The sequence below is a fragment of the Coenobita brevimanus genome, chromosome 99 (genome assembly GCF_032717465.1).
Source record: "Coenobita brevimanus isolate Jiangsu-jjx chromosome 99, ASM3271746v2, whole genome shotgun sequence".
Lineage (NCBI taxonomy): Eukaryota > Metazoa > Arthropoda > Malacostraca > Decapoda > Coenobitidae > Coenobita > Coenobita brevimanus.
The window spans coordinates 17,894,939-17,907,757 of record NC_137052.1 but is presented as its reverse complement, the minus strand read 5'-3'; the positions used below and the strand labels follow the sequence as shown (position 1 = coordinate 17,907,757).

General features: G+C 40.9%; 1 protein-coding gene across 1 annotated transcript in view; it reads right to left on the bottom strand.

Annotated features, from left to right (window-relative positions):
• The window catches only part of LOC145414446 (uncharacterized), a 59,172-nt gene extending 46,798 nt beyond the window's left edge, over positions 1 to 12,374 (bottom strand). Inside the window, exon 1 of the mRNA XM_080284002.1 lies at positions 12,219 to 12,374. Coding sequence (XP_080140128.1) covers positions 12,219 to 12,374 — 156 coding nt within the window. The remainder of the gene's footprint in view (positions 1 to 12,218) is intronic.
• Positions 12,375 to 12,819: the final 445 nt, after the last annotated feature.

Genomic DNA, 12,819 nt, shown 5'->3' with positions numbered 1-12,819 from the left:
TATCACCTTGACGCATTTGAGACCCAAGGGGGGCCGTGAATCGATCGACCTTACGGGGTTAAAGGTGAAGGGGATGTATTTTTTTTTTCCTCTAGTTTTATTTTCCATTGCTGAGGGAGTGACATGGAAAGTGCTGAGTGCTGGACTTTTACTGCCGAAGGTGGTTTTACAAGTTCAGGGGAAGATGTAGTTTGATGGACGATATATTGAAGGTGGTGGTGGTGGTGGTGGTGGTGGTGGTGGTGGTGTGTGTGTGTGTGTGTGTGTGTGTGTGTGTGTGTGTGTGTGTATTTTCAAAAATCCATTACCCGTAAGCTTAAACTAATTATTACTAACACAATCCATCAACATTTTCATTTAAATAAAAGACATTAAATAAAAAACAGTAATTGTTCTATATTAATTAATTTGTTTTCAAATTGGTGTAGATTTACTTTCAACCTCATCGGATGGTTCTGCCAGAGCTGCGTGAAATAAGCCGCGAAAGGACGAAAATCTGGGCCAAGTTAAAGTAAAAGGAGTATAGCAATTTTGTACTTGTTCTTATGAGAAAAGTATATATAGTCACAAGTAATACAGTTTATAATATATGATAAAAACAACGATTCTGTTTAGTCACTATGTCAGTCAAGGAACTCCCCTAACACCTCTTCCTAAGCGATTTATTTGGCTTATTACACCATGCAGTCCTCTTCTGTGTTACTTCAGTTCTGATATTGCCATAATCTGCAGCAGTGGCGTACAGCACGATATTAGCCTGCCGTATCCAGAATAAATCGGTAAGGAAGAGGTGTTAGGGAGCTTCCTTGATTCTGTGAAGTTACTGTCACAAACGTCCATATTTCATCGGTCAAGGAAGCTCCCTAAACACCTCTTCCTTAGCGATTTCTCTTGCTTATTACACCTTGCTGTCCTCTTCTGTGTTAATTCAGTCATTCCAATTTCGCCTTTATCTACATCAGTGGCGTACAACACGATATTAGCCAGCCGTATCCCAATAATTCGGTAAGGGAGAGGTGTTAGGGAGCTTCCTTACCCGACGAGAATATGGGCCAAATTTTTATAAAGTAAATGATGAAAGAATTTTATAAAGTAAGTGTATGTTGATTTGCCGTATTAAAAAAAAAAAATCGGTAAGGAAGAGTTGTTAGGGAGCTTCCTTATCGGACAAAAATACGGGCCAAATTTTTAGATAGTAAGTAATGACAAAAAATTCATAGAGTAAGTCTGTGATAATTTGCCGTATCCAAAAATAAATCGGCAAGGAAGAGGTGTTAGGGAGTTTGCTTACCCGACGAAAATACGAGTCAAATTTTTAGATAGTGGGAAAAATAATAAAATAAAATAAAAAGTAAATATATGATTTATGATTTATTGAACACATATATATTGGTTCTGTGCTTGTAAATATTAATACAGTAATCCTAGTGTTTAAATTGTGGGGTAAAATGAATATTGATGTTATGTAGGTGTTATGGTATCTGGCAGTGTTATGGAAGGTTTGTTATTACACCCGCGCACGCTAAGCAAGAGCGGATGTTGTTTTGATCGGTGTGTGTGTGTGTGTGTGTGTGTGTGTCTGTGTGTGTGTGTCTGTGTCTGTGTTTGTATCGGTGTATGTATGTATTTACTGTGTGTGTTTGTGTGTCTGATTATCTGTCTGTCTGTATCTTTGTTTTTGCGTTTGTTCTGTGTGTGTGTGTTTGTGTGTGTGTGTGTGTGTGTGTGTGTGTGTGTGTGTGTGTGTGTGTGTGTGTGTGTGTGTGTGTGTGTACTATTGATCACACGCAAGTTAGAGCTACAAGGCCGTTGGTATTGACAGGCGTATCAGAGGTGACGCTTCCCAACACACACACTAACTGGGGGTGGTGGAGACGGCCCCTTCTGCACGACAGGTCACACTCACCACACGGCATACGCGGGAAATAAAGACAACTGGAGAGCGGAGAGTGAGGTAACATTGCCGCGGTATGAGGTGGGTACTCTCTCTCTCTCTCTCTCTCTCTCTCTCTCTCTCTCTCTCTCTCACACACACACACACACACACACACACACACACACACCTAGAGGTAACATTGTTGGGTTGTGAGGTGGATTCTCTCTCTCTCTCTCTCTCTCTCTCACACACACACACACACACACACACACACACACACACACACACACACACACACACACACACACACACACACACACACACACACAGAGAGAGAGGCATCCCATGAACCGTAACAAAACATATCGATTGTGAGACGGACGTAACCCAGAGGACCAGCGCTGTTTCTCCCCGGCAGAGTGAGAGACGTCGTAACATTTTTTCCTAAGCGATTTGTTTTGCGCTTGACACCTAAACATTAAGAGATCGTAATTACTCTTCCTTAGCGATTTGTTTTGCTCGTGACACCTAAACAGTCTTAAGAGGCATCGTAGCAACTCTTCCTAAGCTATTTGTTTTGCATATTACACATAAACATTCCTAGGAGGCATCGTAACAACTCCTCCTAAGCGATTTGTTTTGCATATGACATCAAAACATTCTTAGGAATGTAACAACTTTTCCTAAGCGATTTGTTTTGCATATGACGCCAAAATATTATTAAGAGACTTCGTGACAACTTTTCCTAAGCGATTTGTCTTGCATATGACACCTAAACATTCTTAATATGGATCGTAACTACTCTTCTTAAGCGATTCGATTTGCATATGACACCAAAACATTCTTATGAAGTATCGTAACAACTCATCCTAAGCGATTTGTTTTTCGTATTTTACCTAGACATTCTTAAGAGGGATCGTAACTGTTCTTCCTTAGTGATTTATTTTTATATTACAACAGAACATTCTCATACCGTTTTAATGTCGACTTAAAAGTCATCGTAGCAACTTTTCCTTAATGATTTATTTGTTTATTATTTTCACTTTACACAGGGCGACATGGAGGCGATTTGTTTATGGCCACCCTTTACGGGATTAAGGGGTCAGGCTAAAGACAGATAGATAGACATTCGTTTGTGTTATTACCCCTGCCCAAGAGGCTGTGTATTTCTCTCTCATTGTGTCTGTGTCTGTATCTGTTTGTGTGTGTGTGTGTGTGTGTGTGTGTGTGTGTGTGTGTGTGTGTGTGTGTGTGTGTGTACCAGGTATCTTAAAAACTTATTGTCGTATGTCATGGAGTTTGGTGAGCAGATGGGCTGAGGGGTAAGGAAGAGTTTTAGGAGTCCGTCGAACTCTGTCATTTTCTCCACTATACCGTTGCACAAGATTCAGCCTTTGTGTGTGTGTGTGTGGATGATGATGATGTGTGTGTGTGTGTGTGTGTGTGGATGATGATGATGTGTGCGTGTGTGTGTTTGTGTGGATGATGATGATGATGTGTGTGTGTGTGTGTGTGTGTGGATGATGATGATGGTGTGTGTGTGTGTGTGTGTGTGTATGATTTTTATTGTGTGTGTGTGTGTGTGTGTGTGTGTGTGTGTGGATGATGATGATTGTGTGTGTGTGTGTGTGTGGATGTTGTTGTGTGTGTGTGTGGATGATGTTGTGTGTGTGTGTGTGTGTGTGTGTGTGTGTGTGTGTGTGTGTGTGTGTGTGTGTGTGTGCGCGCGCGCGCTGGTGGATATGAACAAAACTTCCCAAGTCAGTTCAAGGTATTCCAAAGGACTTTTACTATAAACAATTTTCCAGCCATGATATATTTATATATATATATATATATATATATATATATATATATATATATATATATATATATATATATATATATATATATTTGGAAGAGGGGGTGTCAAGCTCCCTCACCAAATCAAAAAAAAAAAAATCAGAAACAGTGAAAGGGGGGGATATATGGTTTTGATATCTTAGCACATGTGGCTCAGTGGACTCATCCGTAATGCGATATTTGGGGAGCGTAACCCCCCTGTGATTCTTGGTGGTGTCAGCCCCCCCCAAAAAAAAAATAATAATAAAAAATAAAATAAATAAATAAAAACGAAATTGGGGAAAATTTAGCACATAGATTTCAATGCGAGAGTGGGGTGTGAGCTGGCAGCAGGGCAGTGAAATGGCTGGGCACCGGGTGACATGGAGGCGAATTTTTTTTGGCCACCCCTTATGGGATTAAGGAGTCTGGCAATAGATAGATAGATTCCAACGCAGGGTTTGATGTAGCCTTCAGTAATTCCATCCTTACTACAGATCTTTACTAGGTTTAATAAAATGTGTAATGATGGCAAATAAATAATAAATAGGGTAAGTAAATATATAAATAAATATCGTCTATCTATCTATATACCTAGGCTGCTTCCCCCAAGGAAAGGGAGGTAGCCGAGACAGGACGACACACTCTCCATTTACTCATCCATTTAAACACATTCATTCACATCTTAGCCCCAAAGGGGAGAACGGACAGATCCTCACCGCACCACACCGCACAAGGGGCAACTGCGCAATGCAATCAGTGACATCCGCAGCAGGGCCCGACAGCAGAGCTGGTTTACCCCTGCCACATCATAACATACCCATCCCCTTACCCGCACCTGACCTGACTAGCTGATCAGACCAAATGCGGGAGAATATCCCCTCAGGGCTGCGTCATCACTTATTTATTCACAATTTCTCTCCATTTCTTTCTGTCACGCACAGCCACTCTTCCTTGCTCGACAGACATCCCTCTCGCATCCAGCGCTCTCTTCACACTATCCATCCATCCTATTCGTGGTCTTCCTCTCAGCCTTACACCTCTCACATCAGATCTAGTTATCTTTTTCACCAATCGCTCATTATCCATTCTCTCCATATGCCCAAACCATCGCAACACCCTCTGCTCAACTCTACCAGCCATCTTCTGAACAACTCCAGTTCTCCTTCGCACTTCATCATTTCGCACCCGATCCATACGCGTCACTCCACACATACTCCTCAGACACCTCATCTCCATTACATTCAAACTTTTCCTCTCTGCTACACCCATATTCCATGTTTCAGCCCCATATAATGCAGTCGGTACCACAACACCCTCATACAGCCTTCTCTTTACATCCATTCTAAGCGAACGACATTTAAACACTTTTTTTCATTCCTCCCAGCACCTTTCCTACTTCATTTATTCTAAACTTCACTTCTGCATCTATTCTTCCATCCACAGCAACATGTGACCCTAGATATTTAAAACAATCTACCTCCTCAAGCAACTCACCATTCAAAACTATATTCATCCCCCTACCATCTATCAACCTCGTACACTTCATCACTTTACTCTTATTCTCATTTACTTTCAAATTCCTCCTTTCACACACCCTTCCAAACTCCTCTACCAACTGTCTCAATCTCTCCTCTGAATCAGTCACCAGTGCAGTATCATCTGCAAACAGCAGCTGCTTCAGATTCCAATCTCCACCATCAACATTTACCAGACTCAGACCACCTAAAACTCTTGCATTCACCTCCCTTACAACACCATCCATGTAAATATTAAACAACCAAGGTGACATCACACATCCCTGTCGCAGCCTCACTCTCACGGGAAACCAATCACTCACAGCATTTCCCACTCTTACACATGCTCTACTATTTACATAAAAACTTTTCACCCCTTTTAGTAACCTACCATCAAGTCCATACAATCTTAAAACAGTCCACAAAGCCTCCCTATCAATTCTATCATACGCTTTCTCTAAATCCATAAATGCCCAAAACACATCCTTGCCTTTCGCTAAATACTTTTCACACACTTGTCTCACAGCAAACACCTGATCAACGCATCCCCTCCCTCTCCTAAAGCCACACTGCTCATCACTAATCACTCCCTCTGTACCCTCTCTAACTCTCATAATTAACACTCTACCATACACCTTACCTACAACACTCAACAGACTTATACCCCTAAAGCTAGTACACATTCATACTTATCACCCTTGCCTTTATACAACGGGACCACACAAGCACTTGCCCAGTCAATTGGCACCATACCTTTCTCAAAGCACACATTCAACAATCTTACTAACCAGTCAACAATAGTCACTCCACCACCCTTCAGGCATTCCACAGCACACCCATCCATACCTGCAGCTTTCCCTGTTTTCATCTCCTTTACTGCCTTCTCCACTTCCTCCTTCGTGATCAAAGAATCATTCAACTCTCCCAACACATTTATTCCTTGCACCCTTCCATCCGCCACAATCTCAGCCACCCTTTCCTCCTCTACATTTAATAATCTTTCAAAATACTCTGCCCATCTCTTCCTTACTGCATCCATCTCAATTAACATCCTTCCATCCTCTGCTTTTACTCGTTCTTCCTTCCCAGACTCTCCCTTTCGCACCCTTTTCACCTCCTTCCAAAACATTTTCTTATTCTGTTGAAAATTCTCTGTCAGCCGCCTACCCCACCTCTCATCTGCTGTCACTTTAGCATCACGCACAGCCCTTCTCGCTCTATTCCTCTTTTCCTTATACCTTTCATATGACATCTCATCCTTCCTCTGCAGCCACACTTCATATGCACGTCTCTTCTCGGCCACAGCCATACTTACTTCCTCGCACCACCATTCACTTCCTTTTCTTACACCACCACCCACACGTCTCACACCACACACCTCTTCTGCATGCCCCACCACAGCACTCTTAAACAAATGCCATTCCTCCTCCACGTTGCCATTTTCCCGATCTTTCACTGCGCTCCACTCATCTTTCAATTTCTCCTGATACTCTATCTTTTTCTCTCTTTTATCCAACTGACTCACTTTCAAAACCTCCCTGCCACACCTAACCCTCCTAGCTCTCACCCATCTCTTACCTACTCTTAACTTTCCCTCCACCAGGTAGTGGTCAGACATACCTCCACCCTCCCCTCTTAGAACTCTCACATCCAACAATCTTCCTATTACATTCCTAGACACAACCACATAGTCCATCAAAGCTCTATCAACAACTAGACTAGAGTCAAACGGTTACGTTTAATGAAATTGTCTTCCTTTGTGAATGAAGTACAATATGACGTCACAGTATTTATCATCATCGTCATCATTATTATCATCATTATCTTTTTCTTTTTTCTCCTCCTCCTCCTCCTCCTCCTCCTCCTCATCATCATCATCATCATCATCATCATCATCATCATCATCATCATCATCATCATCACCACCACCACCACCACCACCACCACCACCACCACCACCACCACCACCACCACCACCAACAACAACAACAACAACAACAACAACAACAACAATCATTCACACCTCTTTTCCCACCTAAGGATGGGGTGAGGCAGGGTTCAGAGAGCAAGATGGAAAAAAAAAAAAAGAATGTTAGCTAGAATCGCTCCTTCAACTTACACTTCACCGAGAAAGAACAGGAGTACCAAACACCTTCTCATATGCCACTCAGTACAAACTTCTGCCAACGTGCTCGATCTACTGTGTGTTCCCTTGCCTCATTATTTTTCATATCTCGGCTTCCCACACACACACACACACACACACACACACACACACACACACACACACACACACACACACACACACACACACACACACACACACACACACACACCATTTTTTACTACTACACCTCTCTTCACCTTCAGATTCACACAGATACACTTACGGTACACTTTCTTCAGCCTCTTCACACCCATTCTCCCCCCATACCCCATACTGTCTTTAAAAACCATATGCAGGAGGGTAAGACCGTGGCTTGTATCCGCGTCGAGTAAGGAAGCTCCCTAACACCTCTTCTTTAGCGATTTATTTTAGGATTTGGCTGGGTAATGGCATTTTCTCTTCCTTAGCGATTTATTTTTGGATATGGCTGGTTAAGAGCGTTTTATACGTTATTTTTTGCAGAGTATGGCGATATCGGAAGGATTTGTATGACACAGAAGAGGACCGTAAGCAAAATAAATCGCTTAGGAAAAGCTGTTGGGGAGCTTCCTTAACCGACGAGAATACAGACCCTTGAATCCGGTGATTTTTTTTTTTTTCTTGCAAACTCCAGACGATTTTGCTGACGATGAAGACCCCCCCCCTTTTTTTTTTTTTTTTTACAGAAGATGAACAGAAGAAGGAAAAACTAAAATTACTGAAGCACTATTCAAAGAACTCCACATTCCAGATGGAAATACTATCACTGTAGACCTAATATTAAGAGACTTTCGGTGTAACTCAAATTTTTTTTACGGATTTGACCTGTGACCTTTAGATCAAGGCCAAGGTCATTCATACAATGCAGATCATGTTCACTCATGACCCACTACATGTCCACCCAGTTTGGTCAAAATTGGCCAAATACCTTCCTACTTTGCAGTTTCAGGCATGAGGCGGTCATTGTGATTTTCCACAGTAATTCAAAAAGTATTTGTTAGATCTCAATACCAGTACCCAGGTGCAGGAGTATTTGTTGACGAGTACATACTGGAACATTTAGGAAGCAAACGATTGAGTAGCTTTTGCTGAGAAGGAGAGCGAAAATTGAAAAAATAGCACAGAGGCCGCTAGTGCTATATACATTATATATATATTGCCAAAAGAACCCTGCAAACCAAGATACACCACACCTGAAAGTTTCAAGTCTGTATCTCGAACGGTCTTGATATGCCAGCCTTTTAGATGTCCCCCCTAAAATAATAATAATAATAATAATAATAATAATAATAATAATAATGATGATGATGATGATAATAATATCTGCAATAGCAAGAAACTCTCGACAGAATGTGGAGTTCTCAATTTAAAAAATAAATAAGTAAATAAATAAAAGACAACCGTATATACAGTCTCCGGCAACCCTTTAACGGCCAGATATCTCTCTTTATGCTGAAGAAAATCGTCTGTAGGTAGATGGAATAAAATAAAAAATGATTGTCAGTATTCCCAAGCAAATGGAGGAGAGTCTCTACATATACAGTCAACCTTGCCTCGCAAAAACTTGGTGACTAGGGTGTATGCGTATAGGACTGCTAGGCCTCAGGGAACGGACTATTAAACTTATGCCCAGAGTCTGACACAAAAACCCCCTATTCTCGTCGGTTAAGGAAACTCCCTAACATCTTTTCCAAAGCAACCTATTTTGCTTGTTACATCTAACTGTCCTTTTCCTTGTTACATTAATCATTTCAATATCGCCATTTTCAAAAAGATAACAGAGAAGGATTTTAACCAGCCACATCAAAACAAAATAAATCACTAAGGAAGAGTGTTAGGGAGCTTCCTTGCCCGACGAGAATACGTACCAAAAAGTCTACGGATTCATGGTGCAACTTTTCATTGTAATTTGTGGTGAATTAATGAAGAAATATGTAATCGCTATGGAAAAGGTGTTAGGGAGCTTCCTCACCCGACGAGAAATACGGGCCAAAACTCCACGGATTCACGGTGCCATATTTCACTATCCATGTTTTTATGTAGTGAATTAGTGAAAAAATAGCAGTGTCACCAAAATGAAAAGTGTTTGGAGGAAGGAAAGAAGAAAGAAACTAAGCAAATAAAAAAATATGTAGTTTCCAGCACAGTGTTAACGTAAACAGGTCAGCTTATTGAAGAGATAATGCCTTGCCCTCGGATTATTATTATTACCTCCTCCAAGGAGGTTATGTTTTACCCCGCGTTGGTTTGTTTGTCTGTCTGTCTGTTTCTATATTTCTCTGTCTGTATGTTAGCAGGATCACTCAAGAAGTTATGAGCGGATTTTAATAAAATTTTATGGAAGAGTGGGCCATGGGCCGAGGAAGAAATGATTAAATTTTAGGGCGGATCCGGAGTATCCCGTACACTGTCCAAAAGTTCACAATGAATTTAAATGAAATTTTGTGGAAATTTGAACCATGGACCAAGAAAAGATTGATTAAATTTTGCGGTGGATCCGATCCTTTTTAATGGCATTGGCGGAGGTACGCGTTCTGTAAGCGCATGCTAGTTATTATTATTATTGTTGTTGTTATTACTATTATTATTATTATTATTATTATTATTGTAAGCGCATTCTAGTTATTATTATTATTGTTGTTATTATTATTACTATTATTATTATTATTATTCTATTTAATCTTAACTTGAGGCAGATCTCCGCTCTAGTGTAGATTATTTCCCGTCGCTCAGCGACAGAAGACATTACTACGGCTCTACTTCCTTTCCATAGCACTTCTTCGTGACTAGCACCGTATTCTAGCGTGAATCTAGTGCTACAGCTCAGCATTCAAGTTGGAGAGGTTTCAGTTTTAGGCCAAATTGAAGTAAAAGGAGTAGAGCAACATGATACTTAGGGAGAAAAATATCTACCTAACCCATTCATTCTCGAGATAACTTTAGTAACAAACGACAGACGACTTAATACTATACAGGTACTTCTCTCCTTTTACCTGGCCTAAAATTGCTGTTTTCGTAATAATGATGATGGTGATGAATGGTTATGGTGGTGGTTATGATGATGATGATGATGGTGGTGGTGGTGGTGCTTGTGGTGGTGGTGATGATGATGATGATGATGATGATGGTGGTGGTGGTGGTGGTTGTGGTTGTGGTGGTGCTGGTGATGATGATGATGATGACGACGTAGTAGAAGTTATAGTAGTAACTCCAGGCAGAACGTAACTTAAACCCAGTGGACTGCTGGCTGAATTTACCCTTCTACAGTTCACCATTTTTATATAATAATAATAATAATTACCGGTATTATTATTATTATTATTATTATTATTATTATTGTTATTATTATTATTATTACTATTATTATTATTATTGTTATTGTTATTATTTTTAAGTGGTTGCTAGGGGCGCTCACCATCCCCTCACTGGATATAGTGCTGCTCTCGGGTGCCTGCCCTTTCATCTCTTTCTTCTTTCCATCCTTCCTCTTCCGTCTTTGTTTCCTCCATTCTTTCCTCCTCCTCCTGTCTGCGGGTGACTCTGCACTGAGTGACAAGCCAGATGGTTTCCTGTACACCAAAAACCTTTTACTGCGCTGGGTGGTAACTATATAACCAAATTATGGCGCCTGGTGGTTTAGTGGGCAATTAAGGTGCTCCAGTCGTGTTGAACCGGTGCAGGGTTCTATCCAAGGGGTGGTTGGGGTTTATTGCTCACGTAATGCCACTCAGGGATGAGTGAGGCTGGTCACTCATCTTAAATGTTAGGACCAACTTGCCTAGCCGGGGGTTCCTACGCGCCTCGTGGGGCAACACTTGATTAGATGATGAATGAATGAAAAAATGATTTATTATTATTATTATTATTATATTATTATTATTATTATTATTATTATTATTATATTATTATTATTATTATTATTATTATTATACTATTATTATTATTATTTTACTATTATTATTATTATTATTATTATTATTATTATTGTTATTATTATTATCATCATCATCATCATCATCATCTTACTTGGGGGATAGGCAGGGTGGTGAAGGACGTGTATATAACCAGTCCTCGGAGCCACCCAGTCATATCAGTGCCACCACGTGAAGGTGTCCCTCTCCACCACCGGGTATAGTAAAACAGCCCTGTATATCACCACATCATATGGATTTATTTTAGTTATTTATTGCGTTTTATTATTGTATTTATATTCATTTACTCTATTTATGTACTTTTATTTTTTACCTCTTATTTCTTTCATATTTTATTTTTAGTTATATATTTTATTTATTTACTTTTATTTATTTTTATTTATTTTCCCTAGCGGTATTATGGGTTGGTTGAAGTTGAGGATGTTTGTCAGGTTAGAACAAACACTTTGTAGTAAAAAAAAAAACAGAGAGAGAGAGAGAGAGAGAGAGAGAGAGAGAGATACACGTTATAAAAAGACTTCGCTATATAGACTGTATCCACCTTTTTAAATTTTGAAATAACGCGATATAGGAAACCGCAGTACAGATGAATATAACGATATAGGAAAAACAGCTCTATATTACAACTGCTGTATTGTTATTGTTGATCATACCCGTCGACCACAGGTAAGCACATCATTCTGCAAGGCCGTCCTGAAGATACAGTGAAGTGCATACGGTAAATACACCGTGTAGGGATCCCGTGCCCTCTTGTGGTAGACAGCGCCTCACAAGGGTCGGATCAGGGCCCCTCCCACGGCGAGGGGCAGGGAATTATTAGGAGGTTTGGTTCCCGGGTGGATGCCGCAGCTCCTCCACGTGTAGGCACCTCGTCAACGCTACAGCTGTATAATGAAACACTGCAGTAGTAAACCAGGTATACTCACCCGCTCCGTGACTGTTTCCTCTTCGTTAATGTGTGGTTGTGTAGGCGTGTACCATCCCATGACGGAGCCGACCGCCAGCACCGCCACACTGATTAGCACCAATAACACCACAATCCCCGCACCAATCTTCCCGTTCCTCGATACCTCAGCCGCCATCTTCCCTCATTCACTCCTAACGTAACTATTTATCTGTGTCCAGCTCTGAGATAAAGAACTTAATTTGATTTGAATGAGTCAGGCACTTGAGAGTTCCCGAAGTTGAGGTAGAGGGAGGTGTTGTAAGTGACTGAGAATTCGTAAATCATCTTCTTCAGCGATTTATTTTCATTTGGCTATCTTGTATGCTTCTGATGTAGACTGTGTCGGTGTTAAAAAGCGTTAAAAATAGCATAAAAGAGGATGTTAACGGGTAACACGGAAAATAAATCGCTCAGGGAGAAGTGCCACGAAGTCTCCTATGCCACTTAGAATACGTCCCAGAGGCTCCAGACTCGACCATGGCCGAGGAGACTCTGAAGACCCGACCAAGTTTGAGCGCCCAGCAGCTCTCCGAAACAGCGTTGCCAATTTAGCACTTCTGGCTGACTATTATGTGCCTCCG